We start from the raw sequence: 13,341 nt of genomic DNA on the forward strand, positions 1-13,341 counted from the left end.
GATAAACATCAGTACAAACTGAGACTCAATGCAACCAATGCCATGATTTATACTATATCTTACTTATAAGTAGAGTAACTTTAAGGAATCTAGTAAGCCATGAGAAAGACTACTTTAATCAGGTTTTGACAGATTATCTTACCAAGATCTTCATGTAATAATAAACACTGTGAGTTTCTTGATTTCCCTTTAGCTCGTTAACAGACATTGCAACTATGCTATAGATCACCATGAGAGCAAATTAATGAGGGATACTAAAATTAATGGACGGGAAAGTGTGTTTAGGAGCTCTCTTGAGTATGTAAACTCGGGTTTTGGGAAGAAAACACAATAACATTAACTACAAAATTGTGTTATCCATCCAGAATTATTGATCTTTTATACCATTTCACTTGGCAGAGACCGTGGATAATAACAGTTTAAAGAAGATATCTACTGTAAATAACAAATGAGTAAGCTGGACGTTATCATCAACAGATTAGTGGCTAAATGGAAACCAGTACAGATAGAAATTATTTTATTTATTTTGGGGACTAAAATGTTATTGCAGTGGTGACAAATCCCATATTTATTTCAAAAATTAATAAAATTGGTGCTCTATATGGCACAGATCTACTTTACATGTAGGACTTTTATCAAGACATTGATTTTTGATGTACAGTAGCTCATAATAGACTAGTCTAATCTAGACTAAATCTAAAGAGAATTAACATCAGCATAATTCATTTTTTTTATATCAAGTGTTTTAATTTGAAACAGGCTTCAGCCCTATGAGGTTGCAGTAATAGTGAATAGTGGATACTGAATGCAAATCAAACACACATTGTGAACACTACTTGTGCCAGCTTTTTCTCCAGAACTGGGAAAAGAACACATGTTGCAAGTCAGAATTCCATACATGTCATGGGACGTCAACTTTTTATGAGGGATGACATACACGCCTGGCAAACGCTTTGATGCAAAGTCAAGGCTAAAATATACATGACAGGCTGCATGAGTTTGCAGATAAATCCCAACAACAAGTACTTGTCTCAGCTAGGATTTATGAGAAATACTCTCTTGCTCGTTTCTCATGTGTACATGAGAAATAAACATAGCATATGATCAAAAATAGATAAATGAAAGACTATTCATAAGACTGTTTTGCATGAAATAATATTTTTCAGACCTACATCACTGCCTTCATTCACCACTCCATCACTGCACCCTAAGAGTTCTGATTTACAGCCTCAGTGTCTGAGAAAATGCCTGCTTGGTAGCCCAGGGTGTGATCAGGATTCATGTTCTAGGTCAGACATATACATATACCATGCCACCCAGGTTTAGTTTCATGTCAATATTTCATGTTATTTGCTGGTATTGTTGCACAAGGTATCCACAGCTATTTGCAAGTTTTATATCTGTAAATAGAAAATATCACACAGTGTCAAAATTGAGATATTTCCATGTTTCCTCTATTCCCTGACCTCTCAGAGCTTCAATTCTAGCCCATGACTGCTCATACTTGTTTGCTTGTGAGCTAATCTCATTTCAGCTGTTCGGGCCAGCCAAGGGGAGAATTTGAGCAATGGCAGCAAAGCGCAAGAGCCACAGCTGACCACTGTGACGTAAGCTGCACTGACTGGCCTGACCAACACTGCATGCATATACACACTCACACACACACACACACACACATCCTCTCACTCACCTATACCCACATTTCCATGGGGGAATTAACCATCAATGGCTCCTCAGTGTGAATGTGTGTGTATGCATGTGTGCGTGTTAGGGAGTGTATTAGAGTGAAAGATAGAGACAGAGTAACCCTTGCTTGCCAGTTGCAGCTGTAGCTCCTAGCATTTAGAGGACATGTCATTTAAAAATAAGTTCATACACAAGCTTTTAAATATATTAATATATTAAATGTTAAGTAGGGAAAATTATATTATTAGTATGAAAAGTAATTTATTTAAAGATCATATTACAAGTTAGGGATGTTTCATATTAATTTCAGGCTTAGAAATGTTCCAGGAGCATGCTTTGTGCAACATTAAATGTACAATTCAATGCCAAGTACTATTGTGTTTTAGAATGAGATGTTACAAATGTGACTTAAAATTGTGATTTGAATTCAATCCAACCACAAATTTTTATTACCCAGAAAGATAACTGTTCCACTTTGCATATTTCAAAGAATATTTCTTTTTTTTTCCAATTGTATTTCAAAGCTGCTCTGCCCATCCATTAAACCTATCATGGTGCTCTGGATCTCTAACTACATAATGACCTGGTTGCTACACCTCTCTTTCGCCGACCTGCTGACAGCTTTAATTAAGCTGCTCATATCGCTTCTAGCAAAGCCCAGCTCACCCACCACCCACTGCCATTTTACCAGCAATCAAATAACAACTTGGACAACCTGTGCAGGAAAGTCGAACAAAACGTTCTTGTGATTTTCACATGAATAGATTTGATTGCAGAGCTCAACTCTCATTCACAGCTCCGTGCTGCAAAGAACGTCAGCGGGTCACCTGAGCGACTACTGACTGAATCATCCAGGCTACTCAGATGCAGAGTCAAACGCCATTTCAAATCATCATCCACAAAGGTGTCACGTTGGTGGGGTCAAAGAGGATACATGCTTGTCACGACATGGAAATGCTTGCATAACATATCCACTATCCAAGTGCCAAAATTTAGATTTGTTCAGTTCAGTGACGGTTACAAACACTCACAGATTCACACACAAAAACAAAAGCAAGACTTATGAAGTACTAACAGCAGATTTTCATCTCAGACCTTTGTTAGTATGATCACTTTATTCCTGCACACTCTTGAAGAATATTCTCTTTTAGCAGCCTATTCTCACTAACGAGTAGTTTTAGCTACCAGGACATGTTCTGTCAGCTCAGCTCAGTAAACAGTGGGCAGAAATAAGCAAATATCTTTCTTCTCTGTCATGCAGTCACACAGAGTCAGATTATTAAGGTCACAGAGGAGATAAGAATAAAAAGACAGAGGGAGACATGGAGAAAGGGGGATTTGCTGTACTTTCTTCCAGGGGCTTGTGAACCATATGTTCAGCCCTGGGACAAAAAAACACAACACAAGGGGCTCAGCAAGAACCCAATGACACACCAACACACTGACACATGGGAAGCAGGCTGCAAACTGTGTGCGGGGGTCAGACATGTGGAGGAAGTGTGACATTACTAGCAAACTGTCCAGCATTAGAAACAAGGAGCCAATCAGAGTTTGATTGAGAGCTTCACTTCAAAGGTGTGCATCTTCAGCTACAGTATCGCCTAAAAGCAGGACTACTGATTAACTGTCCAATGATGTTAGTTCTCAATATTTTACAATAAGTAAATTAGATATTAATGATGCAACATAATCCAGTTTTAGCTGTCAGAGGATGGAGTTGTAGCTGCATTCTTGACTGAAAAACACAACAGCTTGGAAATGTTCTATGACCACATCCATTTGCTTTTTTGTTAAAGGAAAAGTTTGACATTTGCAGTTGCAGAGAGTTAGATGAGAAGATTTGCATGTCTGTACAGTGAGTATGAAGCTACAACCAACAGCTGATTAGAGGTAGCACAAAGACTTGAAGCACAATGGGGAACTAACTTTTTTACTTTTCAGTTTTTGAACAGAATGAACAGGTGAGATGTAATGTATTAATTAGTGTGCTGGTAGGTGAATTTTGATACCTCTAGACAGTCAGGCTGGCTGTTACCCCATTTCCAGTCTTTGTGCGGAGCTAACTACCTGCTATTTGTAGTTTAATATATAACATACGTGAGACTGGAATCGATCTTCTGATCTAACTCTCTGACAGAAAGAAAATAATCCTATTTTCCAAAATGTCAAATTATTCAATTAATTGCTAAAAGAAATTATATGCATGTACTCCAGCCCAGCTTTGCAACATTTTTTAGTTTTAAAATTAAAAGTATGCCAAGCACATCCAGAAGATTCAGAGGTAAAGTGAAAAACAGAGAGTGAGCACTGAAGCAAGGGAACAATCCCCTGAGATCTCTGTAAGAAAGAAAGAGGTGGATGATGGAGAAAGCACAGGCAGAGAGGGAGGGGGTGAGAGAGAGAGTTTGCCTCCAAGCCTCAGCACAGAGGAGGATCAAAGGTTTGTGCTCTGCATCACAATGGACATCCGGTCACCAATACTGATGAGCCTGGGTGTGTGATGCTCCATTCACAGGGTTTTATATCTTATGGGTAAACAAGTAGTCATTGCATGGAAATCATTGGACTTTCCCCCATGTTATTTGACCACACAGGTATGTGCAGTGTGGAAGTCAAAATCAAAAGTGAGGACTGTAAACTGACAAAAACAAAAGATAAGAAAAAATACATTGACACTATGACCCGTGTTGTGGTCAGATATTACTCTGATCTACTCTAGGTGTACCTGCACATTTATCAGATCTACAGTATTACCACAGTTTCACTATATGCTGCACTCCCTGATATGTTAGTGGATCTTTGAACTATATATTAGTTTATACATTGAAACTAACATTTTCTATAAAAAAACCTGCACCAACAGTTAATTCCGTCCCCACTATCTTTGATGATCTGCACCGATTTTTTTTCTAAGGCTTGTGAGCTAACTGAAAAGTATTTATTTAGTTTTAGGTGCAGCTATGATTTGTGCACACATCTATGACAGTTTCTGTGCAACATAATGCAAACTGACATTCAATTTAAGCTTCTACATACAGTGCACAGCATGAAATGATGACTTTATGCAGCACACTAACTGGGAAGACAGTTTGCCAAACTATCCACTGCATGCCAACAAACATAAATCAACTGTGGGAATGTTTACCAGAACATTGCTGTTTGTGGCAGTTGGGTCTCAAATCAAATGACAGCAAATACTGGCAATTATTTCAAGTTCAGGAATGTTATGTGAGTTGGACAGAAACAGATATATTATTTTACATGACTGTAGTGTTCTGTATTTCAGCCTTGACCTTCTAACCTTTAACATTGCCTGGTTGACAAAGCACGTAAGCTGCTACTATAATAATCAGAGGATTTGTAACAGATTATGTACAGTCATTGCTGTAATACTCTTTATTATGTGATCTAATGTAGATATACTTTGTGAATTTGGGTGTGTTGTACAGTATACACTATTCACTCATCCTCAAAAAATGGGAACCTGCAACCTGTTCTACAAAGACATATCTTCCTAAGTTATGAATCTTTCATGTGGAAGATAAACATAGATCAACATGAACTGTCAAAAGAGCTGTGTTATTCTACTTGAGAGAGAAAGCATACGCTGTTTTTTTGTTTTCATACCTTTCCTTCTCGGTTGACATAAAAACAAGGAAACACTTTACTGTTTAAATAATGAGTTAAAGTCTTACTATCAATGGACAACAATAGCATAAACATTTTTTAATTAAAGACAGAAAAGGTGGTCTAAATTTCACACTGTGTATGATTTAGAATAAATGAACTCTACAAATTAAAAAATAAATAAATAAATACAACTGACAAGTACAATTCTTCATCAGAATGCTTCAGTGTCTACGTGTACTTGGATTAGAACCTACAGATGGGACACAAATTAAAGGAAAAACCTGAAATGCAGATGCATATCCGTGCAACTGAGCTCACTGAATGGTTTGGTGAGTTTGAACATGACAAGAATCAAACGCTACAGCCTTTACAGTCACAAGATCTCAACCCAGTTTGTAAGATCTTGCACTGTGTAAGAATGCTCTCCATCACCATCTGTATAAGACCAAAATATATCAAACCTTTATATTCAAATCATTTAGTGATGTCTGTGACTGTCTCTGATGCTATTTGTTCTTTTCATATGTCTGTCTATATTTGTTTTTCTTTGTATCTGCTGCACCCAGGTCTCTCTTGCAAAAGAGATCTTAATCTCAATGATATTACTTGATTAAATGAAGGTGGTATGTATAAATAAGGGTCTATATTGTGAAGCAATGGTGTTCATCCGTCCAATACAGTTCCACAGACTTGGCAATGAGCACTGAAGCTGTTTTGGAGGCTCGTGGAGGCCTTACTCCATACTAAGACACTTCATGTTGGTTCTTCCTTTCATTTGACACCCATCTGTGTATAATATTTACATGTGTGTAAAATTTACACATTCTGTAATACCTACAGTAATGAAGATTACAGCATTACCTCTCATTAGTGTGTGTTTGTCTATCACAGATGGTTGTAAATCCTCTGATGAAACACTTGTGACCTCCAGTGGGATTCTGTCCCTTTAAATTGAGAGCCTATTAATTGTCAGCAATTATCCTTTGCAAGTGTAGCATCTGTCAGAAGTATCTCTTCTCTTCCCACATGAATAGAAATTCCATAGTGGTAAAGGCTGACTGTGACATTCATTATTTATTGCACAGTAGGGCTTGTACAGTCCAGATTTGCCATCACGGTTCTAAAAAAAAGCATGTCTGCTTTACCAAACTCCTCCCATCTTCCATCCCATGTTTTTGAAGAGCAACATTTCACTTTTGTTGAAACAACAGCTTGCATAATGGAAACTTATAAATTTATAAAGACAGTGCCTTGTCTTGGTTCTAACCATGGAAAAACTAAATAATGAGACATCTGAAAACTAGCTTGTTTGATTACTTTGTGTTTAAAGTGTGCTGTTCTGTAACATTGGGGAACCATTAATAGTTCCCTTGGTGCATTCAAAAGTTTAGTGCAAATTTGAAGAAACAAACAGAAAAAACAGACAAACTAAGGAACTTATAAGGCAACAATTATAAATATATCAAAAATAGTCATTAGAGAACTATCTTTGTTACAAAAAAGGTACAAAAGTTTTGTCCTGTACCAGTGAGAGGGACATATTTTTTAGTTCCTCTACTGATTTCACAGCCTTGTATCCCAGCTGGTGAAGTACTTTTTGACACACAGTCTGCGTGTATTCTACCATGTCATAAGACAGTTTCAAACGCCAGCTCTCTGCATTAGCTGCTGAATCCCTCACTGTACCAAACTTGTGTTTTGCTGAGGGCTCATTGCTGCCTCGAGTGTTTGCATGTATCCAGTCTTCCACATTTTTATCCAAAGGCAGCCCCAGATAGTCATAGATCTCCTTTGTTTTGAGAAGCGGATTCCTAGCCAAATCCTCATAGCGAACCAACATGTATTTTCCTTTAAGCCAGTAGGGATGGTTGAGACCAGTTGAAACAGAACTGAGAAAGTCCTCACAGACAACTGTAAGCTGACTCAAGTCTAGATTATATGGTCTTCGCCCCGTGGCCCTCCAAATACGCCACAGACGATACGTATCCCTGAATGTCTCAATCCGTGATGACAGGATACCACGTGGATCTCTGACGAGTTGAATCACTTTGATATTCAGACGTGGGTCTTCCACCAAAGCACGTAGATCTCCAATCTCTGGCACCCGAACAATTTTGATTGCCACGTGCCGCTTTTCACGGCATGCCTCTGTTGCTAGGGTCATGTTTAGAGTTGCACATTTCTTTACACAGTCCCCTTCCTCCACATTAACATCAGCAGGGCCAAAGGCATCACATACAGGTTGCTGACACAATGCTCGGCTGGCACCACGACGGAACAGTTTATCTGTGGTGTGGTTTGTGGGCGTCGGTTTGATATAGCTCTCCAGGAAATACAGGTCACAACCGTACAGGCTACGCAGGAGGTCTCGACTAGCGCCCAGCATTACACGCCGATCTGCAGCATTGCGACTGTGTGACAGACGTGGAATCAGTGTGGTCTGAACATGATAAAGAGGCTCAAACAGGTAGAATACCTCCTGGTGCTGGTTGAGCAGCTGGCCAACAAAGGAAGAGCCGCTACGGGTGGTGGCCAGGACCAGGATGTGTGTTTTACGTGTGGCATTGATGGAAAAGTAAGGGTAGTCCTCACAGCCTCCACCACCTCCTGTTCCCCTCTCAAAGGGAGGTTCTGTCTCCTGGCTCCCTAGACCACAGTTCTGGGGGCTGGGCAACGGGCACAGCTGGAAAGGCTTGGAGGTGAGTGTCCGGATGGCCGTGTACTGGATGGCAATGGAGGCCAAGGCCAGCAGAATCACTGCCTTCCAGGAACATTGCATGGCTGAACCACTTCATTTAGACACAGCGGTCCATGCCAGGTCCTCCCTGTAAAAAAAGATTTTTTTTGTCTTTTTATTCTTAGAAGTTATTTTATTTGTTGTTTTGTTTTGTTTTCTTTCTATATGTTTTTACCCTAACAAAATTCTACAGGGTCCCTTACTGTCCCAAAATGACAATTGATATTGCATAATTGACGCAATGATGACACACAGTACAGCGGAGAAACAAAAACATACACTAACATCTAACTACACTAACATACCAATTAATAATAAATGGTGGTAAAATTTGTATTGTGATTGATATTAGAATTGAGGGTAAGTCATCAATTGGTTGAGTGTGCGCACTTTACAGGCTATATTTTATTTATGATTCTACGACCACAGGGCAATATTTTCATTCTCTTTGGTGCTTATGTTAAAGGCAGGGTTGAAGATGAACTATATACTGAATAAGAAAAGCGCAGTCCTTAATAAAGTATGAGACACAATCCTTTGACTTAATCATTTAATGTGTCTTCTGTTTCTCCTTCCATTGCTACAGCCTAATTTTTTTGAAAAATAATAAAGAGGAGACTTCTGAGCCCATAACTTTTCATCAACTGACACTGAAAACATGTACAGCAGTATGAGAGCCCAAAAAACAGGTTGCTTCCATATCTAAAAATGGCAATTTTTGCACCAGTGTTTTAAAATAGCTTTTACTTGAAAACCCCAAAGATATAATCATTATCAGCAACACAGAATACTTCACCATATATGCATTGTGCTGTATTCCCCTTGTTTATTGAAGGGGGTGGTGGGGGGGGGGGGGGGGTCTTTGCCAGCCCAGAAAGGTAAACTGTAGTTTAAAGCTTAACTGCCAATGTCATGTCAAGGGGAAATTATGCTGCAAGTGAAGAATTAGATAACCACATAGAAAATCTGTCCTATTCAGGATTTGAATTTTCTTAAAATAATGCTGTAGTACAATGTACTGGGGCCTTGCTGCAGAGAGCTTGTGTTGTGTAAGTAAAAAAAAAAAGGCTCACCATTGTCACTTCAGAAGCCTTGCATGAGACTAGAAGGTCCATAAGAAAGGATGCACCAGGGTGTCTCTTGACTCCAAAGCAGAGTGTGGATGAAGGCTACTTTAAAAATAACATCTGTGAAGGGGAAAAAATATCCCACAATTGTTTCATAAAAGCTGAAAAAAATAAATCTATTTCAGCCCACTGCAAAGAGACTACAGCCTTCTGTTGGAAAAGGAGCTGACAATATTGGTGGTTTGTTTTATGATCTAAAAATACAAAAAACTGATTTAAATCGTCACTGAAAGCAACTCAGACGACTCATGTCTGTACAGAGCATCAGTGCTTTCGTCTCAAATACATGTTGAATGAAAAATACATGAAAAATAAAAAGCCCCACTATACTGCAGCGGGAACAGGTTAAGCTTTTTGACAGAGATTTTCCGCGATGCAGATCCTCACCAATGCTGCGATAAGACAACATAGCACAAATGAACGCAACCCACCCAAGCGCAAGTGTTCCTAAAAATCACTATACAAAACAAAGCCTGTGGTATAAATCATCTAATCTGATAGAGCACAGCGATTTTATGGAGTAAAACCACACTTGTTTCCGTTTATACCTTGTTTGTAGTTGTAGTATTCTCATGATGCGCTGTACGTCCATGAATCACGGCTGCTTTGCTTCCGTCCAAAAAACGTTTTCCACCGTGCGCTTCCTCTCGGGTAGGAGAGAATAAATGCGCCTAACAGACCCGTATTTTCCATATAACGGTGGTGCGAGTCGGTTTAAGTTGAACGATTGGCGTCAGACACAGGGAGAAAAAGAGAAAAAGTGCCGGAGTAAGGTTGAAGCGGTTTGGTTGTTATTAAGTAGGCAGTACTGATCGCGGAAAGCGACAGCCGGGCTCCCCTTAAATGATGCGCAGAAGCTGAGAGTGTGTGAGGTACACAAGGAACGACTGTCTGGACCACCCCAGACCCCTCCCCCTTTCCACCTGCCTCTCTCCCCCTCTCCCCCCGCCCCCTCTGTCTCTCTCTCTCTCTCACTCTCTCTCTCCCTCTCTCCCCCTCTCTCTCACACAAACACACCCACACCCACACCATCCCATCCCCAATGTCTTTCCTGCCACATAACACTGTCACAGACCCCCCCCCCCACACACACACACACACACACCCACAAGCAAGCTCTTTCCACCCAGCCAGTGTAGCAGTAGGCTCACAGTGATTCCATCAACATTTCAGTTTGAATTGTATGCAAATGTTTGTTTGTTTTGCATGAAACTATTACATTTTCCTTTCATGAAAGGAATGGCTTCCTGCAGCTTAATTGTCTTGGTTTATCCTACATGTCTGATTCTCCTTAGAAAAGAGTAGGTCTGCCGGTTTGAAGGATTTTATGGCAGAACATTTCTCTTCTGACTTTGACGTGAACTCATCACATCAGCATTACTGCCTCAGGCTCTGTGATTCTGCAAAGCCCTTTCTCCAGGGCATCTGCAACTGGCTTATTGATAAAGTAGTGGGTGGGCCTATAATGAACATGATCTGAACTGAAAAGCAAGACAAAAAGCTTTAGAAAATACATGAGGAAGAGGAGAGGGATGCACAAATAAGTACACATTTTAATTATTCAATATATGCCAACACACATGAAGACAATCAGGTCTGTATAGCAACGGTGTGTATGTGTTACAACTTATAAACCCTAAAAGGGTGTCAATGTGATTGACTGGTTGTTTTTTTTATAGCACATCTGATTTGTCCTGGGTCCATTTTTTGTCATTGTTGAGTGACAAGTATCTCTCAAATGTCAACATCCCTAGCAAATCCATTACATTTTCAAACTGACTACTTAGGATTGTTGAGTTTTATGAGGGTTTCATTAATCAAAAGGCCAAATAATGTTAAATTGGCCATAAAATGAAAATTCCACGATAACAGTGAAATATATCCAAATTATGATAAGAAACAAAACTAGCAGCTGCATGGGTCTAAATATGCCTTTTTCTCATATTGATTCTTTTACAACAGAGTGTATCTTTTTTGCTCAATCGATTCTCAAGTGGATGTTTTTTCAGACTAAAATCTCCCACCAAAAAGAGATGTAAGAGATGTACTTTGGCTTTGCGAGTCAGGGGAACTGGACCATTTTGAGGAACTTGTGAATCCAGTAGACAGGCTATCAAGATGGAGGACCAAGGGGAATTGGTTCCCTATTTCGCTGGCAGAGGTCACTGAGGTAGTTAAAAAGCTCTGAAGTGGCAATGTGCCAGAGATACAGTGATTCACAAAGAGATGCTGAAAGCTGTGGATGTTGACGAGTTGTCATTGCTGACACGTCACCAATTGCACTTCAGACAGATGTCAAATTAGCTTTTAGACTGGAAAACTTCCAATAAGAACTGACTGTAGATCAATAAACCATGGTGAATGGTTTAGAAATGATGACTTGACCTCAGAATCGGGTTTATTGCCAGGTACGTTTTCACAGAAGAGGAATTTGCCTTGATATAAATTGGTGCTTACAGTACACACGAACATAAATAGAAATATAAATATATAAAAAGTAAGGAGATCAAAAAATGTACAGGTATACAAAAAATACATTAATACTATAATACAATGCTGACAATCTTGATGGACCGCAGCCAGAGGGGAGAGTCTGAAACAAACTGTCAAAGATTTAACTCTTTGATATACAGTGAGCTTCCATAAATGCATTTATAAGTAATTTAATGAATATTTAGATATTTTGCTTTAATAACATAGCAACACCATAATGCAAACTGTAGGTAAAAATTGCATGTAAAAATATCAGCAAAATGTACTCCGGTATCACCGCTGTTCAGGGAACAAATTGTTCTCTTTCTTAAGCTAAATAAAACATATGAGACACATTTAGAGATGCATGATTTTTACAAGACAGGCAACAAAAGGTAAAAGTACTAATTATGCGGAATGGCTCCTACTTTTCCAAGAGTGTTGTCTTAATATATTAATGGTTTATTATAACAAATGCATGTTTTAGCTGGTCAATGTGGAGAAAGAAATTCCTCATTTATATACTCTTTGGCCATTGTAACTATACCAATGCATCCATTCTTTTAAAATTTAAAATATATTTATGTATGTTTTGTATGTAAAAGCTTAATCCACAAAGAAATACATGCTAACTACAACTCACAAATTAATATGGTGAAGTAAAAAGGAAATTGTTTCACTTTAAACCGTAGTGGAGTTGAATTATAAAGTAACAAAATAGGAAAACTCAAGTAACTCAAGTAAAAACACAAACTAATCAATAACATACATAAACTTGTAGAGATCACATGCACTATCATAGGCAATCATTTGTCATTGTAGGTCTTTGATTGCATCTCTCTTTGTCCATGTTTACAGTCACATTTATTTGCCCTGTGAAGTGGCTTGGGTATTGTCTTTACCTGGTAGATGAAAGGCCCCTGGTGGTGCTTATAGCAGTGCCAGAGGGAGGCCAGTAATGCAGCAGCTATACTGCTCTGATTCCATGGCTGTCCCCAGATTGTTGATGTCAATGAACCCAGCATGTGGAAGCCTTGTCAAGGGACTCACTCCCACACTGAAGCTGGGCATCTGCTGCAGTGCGATAGCCTTTCAGCACATTATCACGTAAGGCTATTCTTCTTGAGCCTGCTATAAAAGGATTTGTAATAGATTCATAACACGCCAGGCTAAATAATGTGTGTGTATCAGGGTGCTGGCTTTGTTATTCTCGCCGTCATCTTTATGCCAGTATGTGCATGGGGACAGAAGCTGGGTTTTTTTGTCTGGCATTTTTCATTCACAACCTGGAACTCTGTGCACACAAGGACTTCAAGGGATTGTCTTATTCTTATTTACAAAATAGGAGGAAGCAGAACAGAGAGCATCCCGAAGTATGAAAAACCTGTTTGTTGCTGCTATTGGTATAGCATCTGACAACCATTTTTTTAATTCATCATAACATTCTTTATAGTGTTTGCTGTATTTGGTGTTACTGTAGCAGATTCTCAATGCACTGAAAAAAAGTGGTAAATGCAAAGAGAGGTAGGCTACATCCAACCACACGTTTTGCTAATATCTGTGTTTCTACACACACATTTGTTCAAATATTCTTCTACTGGATAAATGAATTCTACTACAGCTGAGCTTAAATACACATTTTAAACCAGTAAAATAACCTTCAACAATATATGTCTGTCAAAATAGAAA

At 39.0% G+C, this 13,341-nt stretch overlaps 1 protein-coding gene across 1 annotated transcript; it reads right to left on the bottom strand.

Moving 5' to 3' along the window:
• Positions 1–5,385: 5,385 nt before the first annotated feature.
• LOC119890801 (carbohydrate sulfotransferase 1-like) lies at positions 5,386–10,051 on the bottom strand. The gene is made up of 3 exons (XM_038702202.1): positions 9,729–10,051; positions 9,127–9,240; positions 5,386–8,141 (listed from the first exon to the last, which is right to left on the bottom strand). Exon 3 carries the CDS (start codon positions 8,093–8,095, stop codon positions 6,809–6,811), a length of 1,287 nt encoding a protein of 428 aa, XP_038558130.1. The 5' UTR covers positions 8,096–8,141; positions 9,127–9,240; positions 9,729–10,051; the 3' UTR covers positions 5,386–6,808.
• Positions 10,052–13,341: the final 3,290 nt, after the last annotated feature.

This window comes from Micropterus salmoides, unplaced genomic scaffold, assembly GCF_014851395.1.
Source record: "Micropterus salmoides isolate LMB-PRFRI ecotype aquatic unplaced genomic scaffold, ASM1485139v1 Ms_hic_scaffold_6, whole genome shotgun sequence".
In the NCBI taxonomy this organism is placed as follows: domain Eukaryota; kingdom Metazoa; phylum Chordata; class Actinopteri; order Centrarchiformes; family Centrarchidae; genus Micropterus; species Micropterus salmoides.

Bases quoted from the DNA above. Each gene is read 5' to 3' on its own strand.
- LOC119890801 (XM_038702202.1), bottom strand. From the start codon at position 8,095: ATGCAATGTTCCTGGAAGGCAGTGATTCTGCTGGCCTTGGCCTCCATT.